Source organism: Ictidomys tridecemlineatus, chromosome 4, assembly GCF_052094955.1.
Source record: "Ictidomys tridecemlineatus isolate mIctTri1 chromosome 4, mIctTri1.hap1, whole genome shotgun sequence".
Classification (NCBI taxonomy): Eukaryota; Metazoa; Chordata; class Mammalia; order Rodentia; family Sciuridae; genus Ictidomys; species Ictidomys tridecemlineatus.
In genome coordinates this window covers 150,153,721-150,174,294 of record NC_135480.1, presented here as the reverse complement: position 1 = coordinate 150,174,294, position 20,574 = coordinate 150,153,721, and the positions used below count along the sequence as shown (strand labels likewise).

The window sequence follows — 20,574 nt, the reverse complement described above, 5'->3', positions numbered from 1 at the left end:
ATTTATTTTGGAGCAGGGTATGTTAAGAAAAGCTACTGAAATCACACTTTCAACTCTCAGAAAACTACAAGCATAAAGCAGGGAAGTAGACTTCTAAAAGCTGCTAAGTCTTCTTTATAGCAGGTAGATAGTCTAAGCCCCTTTAAATAACAAGTAGGAACAAAGTCCTGAGGGTATGTTTTCTAACTCCAAATTTCATCAAGACATAAACTAGATGAAGAAGAAAAAAAAAGATTTTTTTAAAAGTGTACAGAGGTTAATATGTGCCCCCCCACGGCCAAAACAAAACAAAACAAAACAAAACTGACTTAACCTTCTATGTATCAAGAAGGTCTTTAGTCCTTTCAATAATCTCTGAAGGTGAAGGTAGAAATTATTATTCTCTTTTTCAGTAGGGAAAAAAATGAGGCTGGAAAGTTTAACTAAATTACTATACCTGAGGAAAAAAATTAAGAACCTTTGTTCTTAGAAATTTTGGTAAGACTGAGAAAAGCAGATGGCCCTCCCTCTTGTGGGCAGATCACATTTGTTTCCATACTTGTTACAGAGGTAAACGTAACATAGCTGGCTAAATTAATGTTTCTTCAAAGATTCTGAAAACTCAAAGGCCATGACTGTTTATCCTCAGAATCTGAAAGAATAATCTCTTCATGTTTCTTTCACATTTCAACAAAGGCTCAAAAATTTAGCTAGTTCTCATGAAAATTTCAGTGATGGACTATTGCTGTCAAATTTCTAAATGGTCCTGTTTCTCTTCTCACCTCCAGCGGCGAATGTTACATGCTGGCCCTAGAACAATCTAGTGCCTGCTGTAGCCCCTCCTCCCAAAATCAAAAGAAAGGAAACAGTCACCAATCCAGTGCTAACCAGGGCATGCTCAAGGATCTGGAGGCTAAGGGGGCCCTGGAATTTCTGTGCTTGTTGAGTTCTTCAGGTGAACAACTATCATTCCCATCAAAATAGTAAAAGACAAAACAATTCATGTCGAAATTTCATAGACTAACAGATGGAAGTGTGTAGTAATACTTCTTATATTACTTCCTTTGACAGCTACAGATTGCATGCCGAGTTTACCTGGGCTGATACATGCATTCTGCAAGTGGAATGCTGAGAGATAATTTCTTGGAATTTTTTTTTTTTATATCATGGAAATAAAGTACTCAGGTAGAAAATTCTGCAAGTGGAATGCTGAGAGATAATTTCTTGGATTTTTTTTTTTTTATATCATGGAAATAAAGTACTCAGGTAGAAAAAGAAACTTCTTATAGTCCAAAGAAAATTTCTCCCTACTGTTTCAAATATCCTCTACAGTCACATAATTCCAACATAAGCATTTTAATGACTGCCAAATTTACTCTCAAATATAGATAGATCAGCCTGCATTAAAAAGGGCTCTCATCTGTTGGGTTTATGAAATGATTTGTAATCACTGACTCTAAGGGAATGTTACTTTTTTTTTTAACTAAAGCATGAGGCATTATAAGGGACTATATTTATATCATACATAAATGGAATGATTAAACTTGATATCCTACATTTGATTTTCATAGTTAAAAAACCTGAAATTGCACTGTAGCCTTACAGTAGTCCTAGATAACAAGCACCAGAGGCATAGAGAAACTAGATCTTCAACAGCCAGAAACACTGTGTCCCACCACTGTGATGACTGTCTTCTCAGCAACATTCACACCTGATAAGCACACTGTGTGGATTAGAATTTTCAGACAGAGGAAAATATTTTTTGCCACAAGTTTCTGATGCCATTGGTATATTTTCTAATGAAGAAAAGTTTTCTTTGAGGAATGTGAAATATAGTTAGTGTTTCCAGGAAATAATTATTCTGCCTTGATCGTTAAGACACTGAGACAGAAGATAAACTGCATTACTAATGGGGTGGACTAGCACAATATGGCTGCTTTACAGAAAAGAAAACAACACTCTGCCACAGAGTCAGAGCTTATGGCAGAGTCATCTGAAATCTACAAATCCAGTGCTGTGGGACAATATATTTATGATTTATAATTTTATGTCAACTTGACTGTGACAGAAAGTACCCAGATATTTGAGATATTATTTTGTAAACTTACCCAGAAACACCCAGAATAAAGTGTTTATCATTAAAACGGTTAAGACTGAGAAAAGCAGACTGCCCTCCCTCTTGTGTGCAGGTCATATTTGTTTCCATACTTGTTACAGAGGTAAAAGAATATAGCTGACTGAATTAGTGTTTCTTTCTTTCTTTCTTTCTTTTTTTTTTTTTAGAGAGAGAGAATTTTTTTTATTATTTATTTTTTGGCAGACACAACATCTTTATTTGTATGTGGTGCTGAGGATTGAACCCAGGCTGCACGCACGTCAGGCGAGCACGCTACCGCTTAAGCCACATCTTCAGCCCCTGAATTAGTGTTTCTTCAGCATCAGACATCAAAATCCTAGAAATATTTATGAGCAATCTCATAAGGTTATACTTAATTTACAACTGTAAACAATACATAATTATTATTATTAAAGAGTCATTAAGAAATGTCTCTCCAAGTACAAACAAAAGCAAAGCATCTACAGAGACTCAGGAGAAGGCAGAAGTGACAAAAATATTACTTCAGATTGGCTCCCCAAGGAGAGGAGCTAACAGGATCACCTCCAGACTGACCACCTCTGATCTCTGCTAAGGGAACTGATCTCTGTGTCAAAAGGTCCCCTGTGGAAAGTGCTTGTTTTGTGAAACACTACTGAAAAGCATATTTGAAACAAAGGTGGTCATTAGCCCCGACACATTCACTAGTTCCTCTAAATGAGCCCAAGATGTTCTCTGAGGAGACAGAGGAAGGAGAAGACAGACAGATGGGAAAACACACACACACACACACACACACACACACACACACACAGTACAGACAAGGGCTACAGTTTAAAAAATCCAGCAAAAGCCACAGTCTTTTTCCTGTGGGTGATTTTAGTTCCCAGTTGAAACATCTAAAAATCTAAATACATTGTCAAGTCAGATTAATAAATGCCATGTTTTCATACATTGCTGGTTGCAACAACTATGTAAAGCAGTATGGAGATTCCTCAGAAAACTTGGAATGGAATCACCATTTGACCCAGCCATCCTACTCCTTGGTTTATCCAAAGGACTTAAAACCAGCATACTACAGTGACACAGCCACATCAATGTTTATAGCAACTCCATTCACAATACCTAAGCTGTGGAGCTAAACTATGTGCCCTTCAACAGATGGATGGATGGATAAAGAAAATGTGGTATATATATTCAATGGAATATTAGTCAGCTTTAAAGAAGAATGAAATTATGGCATTTGCTGGTAAATGGATGGAGTTGGAGAAAAATCACACTAAGAGAAATAAGCCAATCCCCAAAAAACAAAAAGGCCAAATGTTTTCTATGATATGCGGACGCTAATTCACAATAAGGTGGGTATGTGTGGCGGGGGGGCGGTAATAGAGTTATCATAGATTAGAGAGAGGTGAGTGAATGGAGGGGAGAGGAAGGGAAGGATATGGGGGTAGGGAGGATAGTAGAATGAAACAGATATTATTACCTTATATACATAGATGACTGCATGACCAAAGTGACTCTACAACATGTACAATCAGAAAAATGAGAATTATATCCCACCTACGTATGATATTCCAAAGTGCATATATGCATTCTACTATCATGTATAAGTTATTAAAATATGAAAAATAAATAAATAAATAAATAAGTGGTGGAAGAGGGAAGTCTGTGGCAGTGCAACTGCTCTGGTTTCTACCCACTGTGAGGGGCCTGGTAAGGATTCTGTGGGAGCCCTGGGAGTTTGAAGGCTAAGCATGGGGAAGAGCTGTAAGGTGAAGAAGAGCTGCAAGGTGTCATGTGTGGTCAGGCATCTGTGGGTAAAATTTCAATCCTAGAACAGCTCCTGTATGGGAATCATGTAGTGGGTTCTGAGATGACTGAAATCCAGGAAGACACTTACGTAGGTTCTACTGAGATAGACCGGGAAGTGCGGGAGCAGGTGCATTCCTATAATACCTAGGGGGCTTCAAAATGGGGCCAAGCTGCCACAGCCCTGCTTCTCCTGCACTAATGGCCACATCCTGGTCTACAGCACAGATGGCTGAGAGTCCTTTCAGCATGTGGAGCTACTCAAGAAGGAGACTGACAAATCTAAGGATAAGACGGAGATCACCACTGTGGTCCTGGGCAACATGTGTGACTTACAGGAACAGCGGCGTGTAGACCCAGATATGGCTCAGCATTGAGCCAAGCATTGAGCCAAGTTGTGGAAGGTAACAGTAGCTGACCACCACTCCCTTCTGGAGCCCTTTATCTACCTGGCCAGCAAGATGACCCAGCCCCAGAGCAAGTCTGCCTTCCCCCTCAGCTGCAAGAACAAAGGCAGTGGGATCCTTGGATGGCTGAAGAGCTAGCATTCCTTCTTCACTCTCCCAACTCTCTAGCTTCTGGAGTTCTAGAGGATGGGTTGAGGGCAAGGCGGGTACATAGGCAATCTGTCCTTGCTGGTCATCAGTTGGGAGCACACCACTAGGTCAAGCATCTGTGTTTTCTTAGGCCCATACCACTTTTCTCTTTCAACTCTGAGAAATGCAGACAATTTTGATTAGTGCCCTCTTCCCATACTCTCCCTGCCTTACCTCCCAACTTACATCAAATTTTTTCCACTGTTGCCTAAATTTGTGGGTCAGCATCCCTTATATCTGCCCTGGACAGGAAGCAGAGCTATCATGCTGAAAGTGCCAAATTTAGGATTTGGATCCTGTTATAGGTGCCCAACTTTCTGAGCTTCCTACCAGTGTCTGTCTGTCTGTCTGTCTCTGTCTCTCTCTCTCAGCACTAGCCTGAACTTGAGAATGGGTATCCAGATATTGTATGTGTGGCACACATGTGCTCACTCGTGTTAGCATTAGGAGAAGACCCATCCCTCACTAGATCTTTTTCCTAGCCTATTCTTAGCTGGAAGAGGCTAGGCACCCAGGAGTATCATTTTCTATATGAACTCTTCCCCTGCTCCCAACTGTTTCACTTCCTCTTCCCTTAGCAGATGGGTCTCGTTGGTTGGGGAATGGAGAAGATGACTGGGCCAAGCAACAAGCTGACTGTGACCCAGCAAGGTCATTCCCCTTTAGGCTTTGGTTTTCTCATCTCTAAGTCGACAGGAGTTGCTTAGATAATCTAGATCCTTTCCAATTGGATGACCTTTTAAAGCCAGGGGCTTGAGCCACCTGTGACTGCCCCCCTTGCTTCTCCCTTTTCAATGTGCTATGACTGCCAGCCTTGAGGCTAGACACATCTCTTCCTCCAACCGCCAAAGGAAGGAAGTACACTTGCCAGTGTGGCCACTCATGCCCAATCTACCCATGTGCCCTTCGGGGCTGGATTTCACTCCTTCCTCTGGATGTTTTCATCTAGTAGTTGGACTATTTATATTACCTATATTTATATGTCTGCTGCCATGGGGAAGGCCGGACAAGGTGCTCCTCTAGCCCTTATTACCTCACATGTCTGAACAGAACCAGGAACATCACTAAGCAGCTGATTAGGAGCCCCCAGGCCTTCCTTTGGGGCTCGGGAGCATGGTTACTCATGCAGATGTGCTATCAGGTGAGCTTAAAACCTCCAACCTTCAAGTGCACTATTTGTGCTTCTGGTGTGCACACCTAACAGGTGAGACACTACGGCCAGTGACCTCCAGTATGCCCCCTTCTTCACAGAATGGGAGCAGTGAGCAGGGGCAGATGCCTAGGGCTGGGCAAGGAACGGGCATCTAAAGGCTCAGGCTCAAAGTTCATTTATTGGTATGTTGGACACAATAAAACCACAACTGCTATTATCAAAAATAAATAAATAAATGCCATGCTCTCTAATTCAGCAATAAAATAAAATATATCACAAAGGAATTCTGATGTGCAGACACTTTGTAACAGAATGGAGGCAGATTCAAATCTGCTATGGTTTGATTATGTCTCCAAAATTTAAGTGTCATCAATGTAAGAGTAGAGTATTAAAAGAGAGGTGGGTCTTTCAGAAGTGACCAGCGTATGAGTGCTGCTCCCAGTTAATGAGATTAAGGCCCTTTAAAAGAGGCTCCACACAGCATAGCTAGTTTGTCCTCTGCCTTGAACTATGTAAGGACATAGCAAGGCGGTCAAAATGTCAGACCTTTAATCAAGGACTATGATTGCCCAGACTTTAAAACAGTAAGAAAGAAATTCCTGCTATTTACAAATTACCTGTCTCAGGTATATTTTCTTATAGCAGCACAAACAGACTGAGGCATTTCCTGATCAAATACTACTTTTCAATTAAAAGAATTTGGGGAAATCATTCTAAATTCACCTGGGTCTATTTAGAACAATGAAAGCCACAACTACTGAAGGTATGAGCTACTCAAAAAGTCAAGGAAACTTCTCAAGGTTCAGCTTCTATGGGCTTACATGAAGTCCACTGGGAAGCAGACACCACAGAAGCTTACTCACCACGATGTCCTCAGGAAACGTGTCTCTGCTGAAGGAGCCATCATCAAACATGACCTCGTAGAAGGTTTGTGATGTTACAGCCATCACCCTGCAGCTATAATACCGTGTATTGCGGTGCTTCGTGATGACCGTCTGACCCACAGAAATGGCCTTCTCGAAAGCCTTGGACTTCTGAGATGATGGAAAGAAGGAAGAAAAGAAAGGACACAAATAAAAGAAACACTTATTAAGAAAACAATAACTGATTTGGCCAAGGTTTTTCAGATTTTTAAATTTTAGGATTAGAGAATCATTTCAAACTTAAAGCAAGATGCAATACTACAAATAGTACAAACACCACTCACATTTGAACCTTTACCCATACTCATCTAGTGTTGGTTATTACTATCATTGATATCTTACCATTCAATTTATTGCTTGAATATTCTTTCAAGTGTTTGTGTGTGCGCATGTGCGCACACGTATGTGCTTATTATATACAGGGAACAAGGGCCAGTTTTTTATGTATATGCCTAGCATGTTTCTCTTTTATCATTTGTAAGCTACATATATTGTGGGGCTTACCACCTAAACCCTTGGTGTTTATTTTCTAAGAACAAGGACATTCTCTGACATAACCACAGCTCTAGTACAGTTATCGACTTCAGGAAATATATATCTATCAAGAGTGCTCCCATCAATCAACTGAGCCAATAATGACCCTGTGGTATTCCTCTCCCCTATCCCAAACTTCCAAATACAGCATCTAGTCCAGTTACATATGGCATTAGTTGCCATATCTCTTCTTTGTGTGTGTCATAGGTGGGGTAGGATACCACAGATTGAACTCAGGAATGCTTTACCACAGTTATACTTCCATCTCTTTTTGATTTTGAGACATGGTCTTTTGAAACTGCTGAGGCTGGCCTCCAACTTGCAATTCTCTTGCTTCAGCCTCCCAAGTCTCAAATATTATAGCATAATAAACCATTATGCAAAGAAATTGCCACATTTCTTTAGCTCCATTTAATCTGGACTACTTTCGTAGTACTTTGTTTTTTATACTAGTGATACTTTGGAAAGATATAATTCCTCCTTCCCCTGATTATCAATTGAGTATTTGTCTGATGTTTCTCCATGATTAGACTCAGATTACACATGTGTGATACTTGTCTTTCTTGGGATATTTCATCTGGAAATACAAGTTCACAGGTCACTCAATGGTAATGTTAATTTTGACCCTGATCAAAGTGCAGTGGAACGTCTCTGCTTAATTACTATTTTTTCCTCACACTAATAACAATCTGTGGAACACAATACCATGAAAATATCCTGTTCCTCATACATCTATGGACTTAGATGAGTCTCATTTACTGATGAATCTCATTTACTCATTACTATGATGGTAGTGTGAGCTAACTGTTTTGCTGCAGCACTCCCTCCTCATTTACTAGTCGTCATCTGGCATTTGTAAATGGAAGTCTCCCTCATCTACCCACATTCACCCGCTCAGCATCCATCTACCCATCCAGTCAATCTTAATCAGTAAGAGCTGATTAGTTCCTTCTCCCCAAATGCATAAAATTCCAACTGCATTAGTTTGGTGCTTGCTCAAATTGTCCCAGATGTAGACAATAAGAGTCCCTTCAAGCTGGTTCTTGTGACATATCTTTCTAAAGCAGTTCCTTCCTATCTGGCCTGAGAAGTTGTTCCAGAATCATCTTGCTGCATCCCTAAAGTTAGTGATTCTAGGAGCATGGTTCATTTTAGAGGGCAATTCTGTGGTGCCCAGATACACAGAGGGACTGGAGCTGCTCAATGCAATAGTCTGGGTGGGAGATGAAGGCCTGGAGTAAGAAAACTGAGGACAAAGATGCTCATGATTTGGATAAAAGGGAAGACTCCAAATTAAAAAACAAACACACAAACAAAAACATGTTCCTAAGGGTCTCCTACTTGTAGAATGAGTTCAGCCATCTAGTTTCCCACAAGGACACCTTCTTCCTTGAAACCATTCCCCTATGACTGCTGGTCTAGTTGGAAAATCATTTTCTGCCATTAAGTGTATGAACCCAGGGTTTCACACATGCTAGGAAAGTGCTCTAACCACAAAGCTACAATCAATTCCATTTTATTATTTTTAGTTATTTATATGCTGGGGACTGAACTCAGAGCCTCATACACTGTAGGCAAGTGCTGTACTATTGAGCTAAATCCCTAACCTTTTTAACATTCATTCATATATTCATTCTCTCTCTCTTTCTCTCTCTCTCTCTTTCTTGTAATACTGGTGATTGAAGCTACCTCCCCAGCACTCCTCATTTTTTATAGTTATTGATGGACCTTTATCTATCTATCTATCTATCTACTTATTTATATATGGTGCTGAGAGTCAAACACAGTGCTTCACATATGCTAGGCAAGCACTCTACCACTGAGCTACAACTCTGGCGCACCTCCCCAGCCCTTTTTATTTTAAGACAATGTTTGCTAAGTTTCCAAGAACTTGTGATCCTCTTGCCATAGCCTCCCAAGTAGCTGTGACCACAGGTGTGTGCCACTGTACACAATTGAAGTGTATGATCATTTTGATGCAGCAAAAAATAGTAATTCAAATGCACTATACCTGAAGTAGAAATTTTTACTTAAATATTCAATGACAGTATAACAGACATGCTAAAATAATTACCCAGTTTCCTACTTCATTTCCCTGCCCATTCCCTTTAAGTGCATCTAACTTTTCAAGTAAGAGAATTACATAGATATAACAATTAATAAAAGTGGAGGCAAAGTCTACAGAGTTATGTAACCCACAAATTGGGCCCATGACAGCTGCTTAAGGTTGTACAGGTTATAACTAATTCTCAGAGGCCACATTTACAACCTGTGTGGCCACACACCCAGAAGCCCTCAGTGACTTGTATTAGGGCCAATCAGGGCTTCATCTTGGTAGAATATTTTTGCAGATGTTACCCCTCTCTACCAAAGCTACAAAATTAAATGAATGTATGTTACTATGACATTAGCTCTTCTGTGCATATTTTATTAAAACTGGAATGCTTAATCAAAACAAGATAATATGGTTTGGATTTGAATTCTAAATTCTTAATTCTTACTAGCTGATGGATCTTAGGGATGTTACTTGACTATTATCTTGATACTTACATCAAAATTCTGCTTTAAAAAACAGGATAAACTACATAAAATACCTCAATTTAATGCAGAACATACTTGAAGTATTATTTTTAACCCTGGAGTAATAATCTACTCTTCCTACTATACTGCAATAACTGTCATGTATGACTGTGCTGCACCTTGACTTCACAATGACAAGGCTCAATCCAGCCCTAAGTCAGCCCCTGCTCTTTTTTTTTTAAGTATTTATTTATTTTTTTAGGTGGACACAATATCTTTATTTCATTTTTTTTTTAATGTGGGGCTGAGAATCGAACCCAGTGCCTCACGCATGCTAGGTGAGTGCACTACCATTTGAGCCACATCCCCAGCCCCCCAGCCCCCTGGCTCTTTACCACATCGACTCCAAAACCCTGTGACTCTTGTCCAACTTGGGTACATGGCCATACTACCTAGAAAGGAAGCCTTTGTTCACAACTCTCCCAAGACCCTGGCCATAATACCCTTCCATTTACTGTCCCTCTTACAAAAAGATAAAATCCACAGGTGAGGATCAGACCTTGTCTTCTGACCAGCACATCCAGCACAGTGTCTATTATACTGCTGCTACCAGATGAACAATGGGTACATGAATGAGTGATGGAGGGAATGTATGAGTGAAATACAGATCAGGACAGAAGCATTTTCAAACTGGAAGAAAGACTGCAGTCATTCACTTTCTAGAAAAGGTAAAGACAGAGAAGAGTTTTAGGAAAATGTTCCTCTTTCTTGGCTTGAGCATGTATATAAATAGGGAAACGGAGGAAAAAAGGTCTGTGATGGAATTCATAGAGTCTGAGAAGTGGAAGATGTCAGACAAGGGAAAAGAAGTGTGAGACAAACTTTATAAGGAAAAGGCTAACTCCAGATCTCAACCATTTTCTTCCTGCTTAAATCATGAAATTTATTCAGATTGGCTGGCTAGAAAGATGGCCAGCACACAAATTAAGTATATAAACTTCACCTAAATAAAAATTCTCATAAGCTTCAAGCATGACCATTTCATGGAGTGTACTAAGGAAAATGGATTCTTTCTTAATGCTATTTTGATAGGATTTCTGATTTATTTTTGAGGGAAAAATTTATTGACAAGCATATCTCATAACTGATTATATACATCCTTAAAAATATTTCCTGTCAGAAAAGCCTAAAAGCTATTGATGTTAAGAATGTCATTTCTGATCAGAGAAGACAGACGCTATGCAAGGGGATCCATCAGATTAACGGAATGGCAGTGTTACATTGAAGATTACTGTGCAGGCTAAGGTTGTGAAAGTCAAATTTTCTTTAACATGGTGTAAGCAGAAATGAACAAACAATAGCTTTAAAACAACAACAACAAAATTTCACTTAAAAAATGCTAGAGCCAGTTAGGAATGCTAGGAATATGAAGAAAATGTTAAGAAAATGCTACAAAAATTCCATAAGGCATAATGAGTTCCTGGGAAATGATACATCCTGAGTTTTCATATGTCACATGTAATAGCTACTTAAATCCTTCTAGTAATGCTATGAAGTATTGCTATTTTGAGTGGAAGATATAATGGGGCAGTCAAGTGACTTTCCCAAGATCTGAGAGCCAGTGAGAGGCAGCCTGGGGTCACATGAGAGCTGAGTATCATCAACCAGGAGAATGAATGTTAGAGGCTATCAAAGGAGAAATGAAGTCAACCATGAAGGAGGACTACTGGAATTTGCATAGTTGCCTAAAAAAGTTACATTTCCTTCTTCTTCCTTTTGTAACTTCCATTGACTAAATACCTCTTCTGTTCCTGATATCTGATGAGATACTTCACACATACAAAGTTATTAAACTTCCTCAATATATGCACAAGGTTGCATTATCAACTTGGATATGCAGCATGTCTGGTGATTAAAATGCAGAATGTATAATTATGTATGCTCTTAGTTTTCATATATGTACACACACACACACACACACACACACACACACACACACACACATACATACACTGTGAAAACTTTACAAGTTTTCCCTCCTCTTTCTTTCCACATCCTTGCAATGTGATTTTGCAGTTAGTTCCTCCCATCATGGGATGAAATCTATTTTCCATCTTTTGAATCTGTATTAGATTATGGCTTAGCTTGCTTTGGCCAAAAGAAAACTGCAGTAGTGTAGCAATTTAAACTAAACTCTTTGTTCAAGAGATTTTGTACATTTCTGCTTTCTCTCTATGAACAAACACAAATTATCTTATTGGCAGACAAGAAATTACATTGACCACAGCTATCTCTGGACACCTGTGAGAATTCAGCCAAGATTAAGTAAGCCATTCTGCAGCTGACCACAGTCCATGAAGCAGCCAGTATGGACAGAGAACCATACAGCAGAGCACAGCCCAAACTAATTACCTATAAATCATAAGTAAATAGTTATCATTGGTAAAAGCCACTTGTTTTGTGATGCTTTGTTAAACACACACAAACAGAGACACACATACACACAGATACATAGAAAAAAGGAATCCTGAGGAGAAAATATACTATACACAGCAATCTTTCAACAACAGCTTGGTAAAAATGACAACATTGCTACTTACATAATGGTATTTGTATACTGTGTCAATAAAAGGGCACAATGGAACTTAATGAAGACAACTCATGAAGGGGTAAGTTATGGAGGCCCAAATGTGTAATTTTTAGTGACCATACCTGACATAGAAATCTTAACTTCAATATGAAGGGTGGACCATGTATATACTACATTTTAAAATATCATTTCATCCTATTGGTTTTTGACAGAGAACATAGAGAAGTTAGCCTCCAAAGCAAGATCTCAGAGGGAAAAAACTCTGCAGTAGAATGAGGGAAGATCCCAGAATGGGCATTCTCTTATCAGACCTTGCAAGGCTAACTTGAGTTCACCTTGAAGGAGAGTAACCCAATATCTTAGGGGAGATGAGTACTGGGCAAAGATGTCCCTTTGGGAAAATCCCTCACTGGGTTCTGCATCTATATAACTGTCATAAAGGTATAAATCCAAATAGAGTAATATACAGAGACATTCACGGAGCCAGCAGATCTGAACAGGTAAAGAAAACAAACTAAATCACTTATGACAATGAACAGGCTGAAAGAGCATGCTTCCACTTTATATAATAGACCTTTCCCCTTCTCAACTTTGTTATTTCTAATTTCTATGAATTATTAACCTGTGAAGTATTATTATATTTTTTCAAGGTATTACCTTATAATATCTCCCACAAAGATTGAAATAAGTAAATTAGTACAAACTACTCTTTTACCTAACTTATGCAGCTGAAGTCACTCATCTGAAATTTCCCTGTTATACTTATTTCCCTGTTATACTTAAAGCTTTCTTTTTAAAGTTAAAAGAGTTAGATAAAAATCCTCTACTCAGAAGAACCTAAGACCATAGGGCTTCATGAAGAAATAATTGCAGTTACTGCACAAATGCAGACTCATAAAAATGTCAGAAGTATTTAATTTTCTATATGTCTGTTTGTTCATATGTTCATGAATTTTTAACTACAAACATATAATATGATGGGAAATGGTGGTAAGTTTCCCAAAAGATTTAAGGTTTTATTCACTTTAATATCTGTAGAAGTATAATGCATTACATATTAAGGAGAAAAAACCCAAATAACTAAGTTCTTTTCCATCAGAATCATGAGCTCACCATGGAGGCTATAATCCTGCATCGTCAGTGAACAGGACTGGGAAGGGAGAACCATCTTCAGATGTAGCTGAATACTGATTCCACTGAAGTACTGCCAAACCCTGTCAACAGGAAGGCACTACTTGCTACCTATTCTGAATGGCAAGCAACTTACTTCACAAAGAGTGAAGATGGGAGTTCACATTAGATTGGTAGGGCTAGTAGTGACCCAGTGCTAAGCCAAAATCTGATGTGAGCTTCTCCCAGAGTCCTATCTGATTACCTTAGATGCTAGAAAATTTGTGAGCCTCAGGCACTAGCCTATGGAGGTCAGCACGCAGAAACTCTTGGGCTCTTTCCTTTCAGAAGTTCTTCAGGTTTCAAATTCTCTGCTAAAATTTAGGGATAATTATAGTTTTCACACTATTCCAATCATTTACAGAAAGATTTTTGTGTATGTACATAGAAATTAATGAGCTCAATCTAACATTTATATGGAAGTGCAAAGGACCTAATATACTAGGAGGAATTGAGGGGAGGGAAGAAGTTGGAGCACTTACAATTTGGAAGAAATAAAATGAGAAGTACTTATTCAACAATAAGATGATATAATATAAATGACATCAGATGGGATATTTTCAACAGAGAAGCAAGGGACAGAGGGATCCTACATGTACTCTTCCTGCCTATAAAATAATATCTACCACACAAATTACTGTGAGGAATATGTAATAATGTACTGTGTATGAATATGTAGAGTACACTATAAACGACAATATATACAAATGTTAGCTATTTCTATTACTTTAAAAACCCTTATCTAGCTGGGCATGATGGCACATATCAATAATCCCAGGGGGGTTGAGAGGCTAAAATAGTAGGGATCACAAGTTCAAAGCCAATCTCAGCAACTTTGCAAGGTCCTGTCTCAAAACATTTAAAAAGCAGGGGTGGGGGGTGGGGAGTACTATTGATGTGGCTCAGTGGTAAAGTGCTCCTGGGTTCAATCCCTGTTGGCAAAACAAAACAATCTTATCTAAATTTATACACTGTACCCAACAAAGGTCACTTGAGCAACAGACAAAGTTGGGGGAAGAAGCAATTGTACTACAAAGATACAATGCTTGACAGACAGACACACATAAACTTTTAAGTTTTACTGGATTTCAGGAGAAACAGCGAAAGGAACAGGAAAAGGAAAAGTAGCTGAAAGCTTTCACTTCCACCAGAACTATCACGGGACAAGCATGGATTTTGCCTATCTGTCATGTTAATCAAAGGGAATAAATCCAGTCTTTAAAGACCATTATTAACCATGCAAACTCATATGCATCTGGAAGTCTGTCTCATGCTAAGTCAATCTATGTCTCCAGCACTGTGCTGACAGGTGTGTGAGGCATGAAGAAAAGGCAAAGAACTGACAGGTCTTACAGCAGTAAACTGGTCCTTCCCAGTCTCATGCCTGGGGACCCTGTTCTCTATTGCACACGGTTAATCTCTGGTCCTTATAACCTCAATTAAGCTATTTTTTCAGCACCCAATAAAAACACCACTCTGTTCCAAATAAGTAATAAAGGTGAAAATTGAGAGCAGACTTTAAGGTATAAATAAAACATTGTTGAATATATGGGTTTGAAAATTTTATACTTCTTTAAATTCCTGAGAAACATACTGAGTAAAAGGAGACATACTAAACCGTAGACCTACCTGGGAATCAAGCAAAGACAAACAAAATGGGAAATAACTCGTGAGGGAAATAATTCATGAAGCAGAGGGTTTTACTTCTCTCTGCCTCCTGCCCTAAATAAAGGCTTCTGAGCAACAGATCAACCCTGCAATGGCTAAGAGAAAAATTAAATGATATTTTATTGAAAAAAGTTAGAGAAATTTCTGTTTCCTGCTGCTTTAAAACTTCACTGACCCTCTATACCCAGCATGGGACAAGATGAGAGGATACATGATACGTCATGATGGAAACAAGTAGACTTCAGATAAGGAATATCAGGAAGCTGCACATTTTACCTGGAAAGGGAGGAAGTATTGATTTCTATATGAGAAATGTGCCACATTATTCATGGAGATGGTCCCAATATTCCAAGGAAGGGCAAGACAATAACATTGGGATTCCCCTAGGTTTCACTGTCTTCTGCACAAGAGGCTTCATGAGACCCTTTGAATTAATCCAGAGATTCATGTATCATGCTGGATGAGAGTACAGAGTTGGAGAATACCCTTTTAATATAATTTTTTGAAGTTATCTTATTTAATTGCCTTTCCTATTGCTTACAGTTAATAGTCTTAAAAATTATACTTTCATTATATTTTGTCAGTATCTATGGATTTAATTATGATTATATCATCTAATTACTGTTTCAACATGAGGGAACTGAAAACCCCACCTCTGTGCTTTACAAATGTGGGAATGTTAAATGCCCTTTTCTGTCATGTGTCTGCTCACACTACTGTATCCATGGTACTCAACTCTAAAACCAATGTTAAAATATGAGACTAGTGTCACTACTTAATTTTCTTAACAAGCTATCAGATGATACTGCGTGCCTTAATTATTAAAAAAAAATAAGAGTACAAATTGCTGAGAAGATTTAAAATTTCCAAGGATGAGACATATTAATTCTGAAAAACTAAGTGCTTTACATGAAAACATCCTTACCTATGCTAAAAGATGTACAAGATAAAGTGACTTTAAGTTGGCCCATGAAAGTGACTAAATATCAAGTGCCCCATGTACACATTTTCTAATGCAGCTGGCCCTTACACATTTTCTAATGCAGTTGGCCCTCTATCTGCTGACTACTTCATGGTACAAATAACAGAACCAAGTACAGAAAGCAACATGGACAGTTTTCTCCTGATGATTCTGATGAGTCCATTTTGATGATTAAAAACCAAACCTGGGCCAAGAAGCTTTTTTTTTTTTTCCTTGAAATTCCCCACCCCTCCCAGCCTAGGTTAATATGGAGTTTTAAAAGACCAGGGAAAAAAAAAGTTCAGGCAAATATTCTGACCTATTAAGCCATATTATTCCATAGAGAACTAAAATAACATTTTGAATGAGATGAAAACTTATAAAAGTTCTATTTTGTTACAAAAATAATCAAGTTAATGGTCTTCATTTTTTTTCCCTTGGGGGGGGTTAGGGGGGTTACTGGGGATTGAACTCAGGAGCACTCAGCCACTAAGATACATCCCCAGCCCTATTTTATATTTTATTTAGAGACAGGGTCTCACTGAGTTGCTTAGCACCTTGCTTTTGCGGAGGCTAGCACTGAACTTGAGATCCTCGTGCCTCGGCCCCCAAGCTGCTGGGATTACAGGTGTGCATCACCGTGCCATGCAAGTTAATGGTTCTTAATTTTCTTTCTGAAATATAAAAGCACAACTATTTAACAAATGTTTATTCTAGCGTATGAAAATTTTATTGATGAAAAATGCTTATACACTATGATTATCTTACTTGAGGTTTTTGTTTCTATTATTTCAATTAATTTTTAAAACTTTTATCAATTTTTACTAATTTCTCCATGTAGCCTTATACTATTCCAGAATAAAGCAAAATAGTTCTGCTATAGGAAAATTTTCCAAGTTATCTCCCAAACTAGATGTTTAGCACCATGAGCGAGACCATAAAAAAATGTTTCCTTCCAGAAATCTGAATTTAAAGAAAATTATGGCAGCAGACCCATCTTCCCTGAAATGTTTTTCACATTGAATAAAGTTGAATTTCTGTTGTTCATTTCATTTTAACCTGAAAAACCAGCACTTTCTAATAAGGTTCTGCATAGAAAAAGAAACAACAGTGTGAGGAGAAAGCCTCCAGAATGGGAGAAAGTATTGTCAGGTACTATTCTAACAAAAGATTAATATCCAGAATATACAAAGAACCTAAAAACCTCAACACCAAAAACAAACAATAACCCATCCAATAAATGGGCAAATGAACTAAACACATACTTTTCAAAGTACAAATGGCCAACGAGTACATGAAAACAAAAATGTTTAACATCTTTAGCCATCAGAGAAAATGCAAATCAAAACTACATTAAGATTCCATCTAGCTCCAGTTAGAATGGCAATCATCAAGAATACAAATAAAAAAATTCTGGCAATGATGAGGGGAGAAAAGGAACTCTTATACACTATCAGTGGAATAGATCAGTATGGAGGATCCTCAAAAAACTAAAAGTAGATTCACCATACAACCCAGGTCAGCATACTTTAATGATACATGCATACTCAAGTTTATTACAGCACAATTTACAATAGCCAGGTAATAGAATCAGCCTAGGTATCCATCAAAAGAGAACTAGATAAAGAAAATTTGGAACATATACACAATGGAGTTTTATTCAGCCATAAAGAAAAATAAAATCATGTAATTTGCATGAAAATGGATCTGGAAAGTACTATGTTAAGTAAAATATGGCAGACACAAAAAGACAAACATTGAATGTTTTCTCTCATAAACCAGAATGAAGACCATTAGGATACAGGAAGGGGATTGGTCACATTATATGCATGTACAAATATGCCACAAGGAAACACATTATTCTGTACAATTATTATGCAATTATTAAAAGATTTTTTTAAAAGAATAATTTCATATATATCAACTGAACTCACATCAGTATAATATCAGAACTTGGAGGTCTGGATAATTCTCTCAATGAGGCCTCAGCATTGATTCACAGGGGTACATAATAAAAAGGTTAAGCAGGAATCTGAATACAAGAGTGCCTGAAGCCAAGATTGTTCTGACCATACCCCTATCACAAAATGCTAACAAGTCCTGATCCTTTGTGGTGCAATGACAATTCAACTATACAGAGTTATCAGTAGTTATGAACCTGTGAGTTGACTTCCCAGATTTCTGAGATTTAAATGTAATAAGAGCTTATCAAATGTTTAACAAAATGATTATTTTTCATTTGTATAAAGAATCTAGTGCTCAACCATTTTTATAGTGATCTTTCCAAAATCATTCTAAAATCTCGTTTCCCTTATTAGATTAAGCTGGGGTGTTTTGAACCTGAGTTCCCCCTTCAGGATTAGAAGATTCCTACTCCAGTTTCTGAGTGTGCTATTTGGTGACGTCCTCAGCATCAGTCCTTTCTGGGAATTGTCCTTGGCTGAGAGAGAAACTCACAGAAGTTCATACCTTTTTCCAGGGGTAGCCTGTGTCCTCAATGTGTTGTTACAGACCCATAAACTCTACCTACCCTTCAAGGGCCATCTCAGCTTTACAGCTACTTCTAGGACCCCCTGAAGTATCTGTTGACATCTCACTGCACCTCAACTTCTCCCTTTACCCAAGCTTACTTCCTTTGCTCTTCTTGTACTTTTCCTTCCATTCCTCAAGTGATGATCCCAAAGGTACTCCCTGATAAACTATCTGCCTTAGTTGCTGCTTCCCAGAGAATCTGCTACACCAAAACTACAAATAGGACCAACTGCTCTGCACCATTACAATCCCTAATATGGTCCACTCTCTAAAGTGATTCAAGGTAGGGGTTGAGGGCTTTCACTTCCCATCAAACTATTAATTGTTGATCTCAGTCAAGCTAACTTACATGCTATCCTTTACTTCTTGCTGATATGAAGCTCTAACCTCTCAGTTTTTAAAATTTCAAATATGCTAAATTAATTCACACATTTGAATCTCACCTACAAAAACATTACCAAGGCCCTGTGTTCAGACCTAGAAAGTCCCTTTATGATAAAAGGCGCATACCACCTTCCTTTGGTCCTTTACTGTTTAATTCTGGTTTATTAAGTTGTGTTTCTGATAGTGGAGGTTCATGAATAAGATATCTCCTAATAACTAAGGTTCTACCAAGATTGCTTGTAACACATTAAAAATACTAAAAAACTGAAAAATACTGTATGCCTCAGCCCCAAAGACTTCAAGTTATCACAGGGGCTTTTCTGGGATTTTAGGCAAACAAGCATTGTCTATTTGCAAATCAAATAAGGTGTCTCAAATAACATATTAACAATTTTTTTAAGTTCAGTTGGATGTTTTTGGGAAGTACACCTGAAGTTAAGTTCTTTAATCTAACCAGATTAAAGGATAAGAAATCAGAGCCTGGGAAAAGGATGTACTCTAAAGAGAGACATTGTTCTCAGTGACCTAGGAAATGACCCCGATATCTGCCCCCAAATAAGGAGGATGTGGGCTTGCTGATCCTAAAATGAAAAGGCCTTTTGTTAAGAGTAAATTCTTCTATTGAATGAAGATAGAAACTACCCATAAAGAGTAACTGGAGTAATACCAGCTGAGAAAGGAGGACTGTGAATTCAAGCCAGCCTCGGCACAACAACACAAAACAGGGCTAGGGATGTGGCTCAATGGTCAGGTGCCCCTGAGTTCAATCTCTGGTACCCAAAACATCCCCCTCAAAAAGAGAAACTGGAAACTGTAATCCCAATAGCTCAGGAGGCTGAAGCATGAGGATGACAAGTTCAAAGCCTGTCTCAGCAAAAGCAAGTTGCTAAACAACTCAGTGAGACCCTGTCTCTAAATAAAATAGAAAAAAACGGATGGGGATGTGACTCAGTGGTAGAGTGCTCCAAATTCAATCCCCAGTAACCACACCACACCACACCACACCCCACACCTCATCCCCCCCCCCAAAGAAAAAATAGTAACTGGAGGGCTGGTATTGTAGTTTAGCAGTGAAGCATGGGCCTAGCATGCCCAAGGTCCTAGGTTCAACTGCCAGCACTGAAATTTCAAAAAAAGAAAAAAGAAAAAGAAAAGAAGAAAAGCGACTGTATGGTACAAAATATGGCTTTCATTTGAATCAAAGTAATGATCAAACCAGTGTAGACTGTGTTGCAATGGATAGTTCTATGAAGGAATAGTGAGCAGAACAAAAGCCATATTGAGATATTCAGGGCTGGGGTTGTGGCTCAGTGGCAGAGCACTTGCCTAGCATGTGTGCAGCACTAGATTCAATTCCCAGCACCATGTATCAATAAATAAAATAAAAGTCCATTGACAACTAAAAAATTTTAAAAAAAAGATATTCAGCCTCTGCTCTGTTCTGCATAGTCTCTCCATTCTGATTACCTTCTGTATCCTCAGCTGATTAGTATTAAAAACTGCAATGGAAACACCTACAGTCTCTTCCCACAAATTTAAAAATCTCTTGAAATACTTGATGTAGCTTTGAAAGTGGGACTGCAACCACTGCAACTGGTGCCAGAAGTGGGACTGGTGCGAAGACCCTTACCAAATGACCAGATTTTGATAGAGATCT

General features: G+C 38.4%; 1 protein-coding gene and 1 pseudogene across 6 annotated transcripts in view; one reads left to right on the top strand and one right to left on the bottom strand.

Annotated features, from left to right (window-relative positions):
* Positions 1 to 20,574, bottom strand: part of Kdm4c (lysine demethylase 4C) — a 382,463-nt gene that overhangs the window by 35,518 nt on the left and 326,371 nt on the right. For 5 of the 6 annotated variants that reach the window (XM_078047621.1, XM_005327972.5, XM_040285750.2 and 2 more), the window contains one exon: positions 6,499 to 6,669. The exons of the other annotated variant lie outside the window; for it this stretch is intronic. In XM_078047621.1, coding sequence (XP_077903747.1) covers positions 6,499 to 6,669 — 171 coding nt within the window. The remainder of the gene's footprint in view (positions 1 to 6,498; positions 6,670 to 20,574) is intronic. 6 annotated transcript variants of the gene reach the window in all.
* LOC101956760 (NF-kappa-B inhibitor-interacting Ras-like protein 2 pseudogene) lies at positions 3,832 to 4,431 on the top strand (annotated as a pseudogene).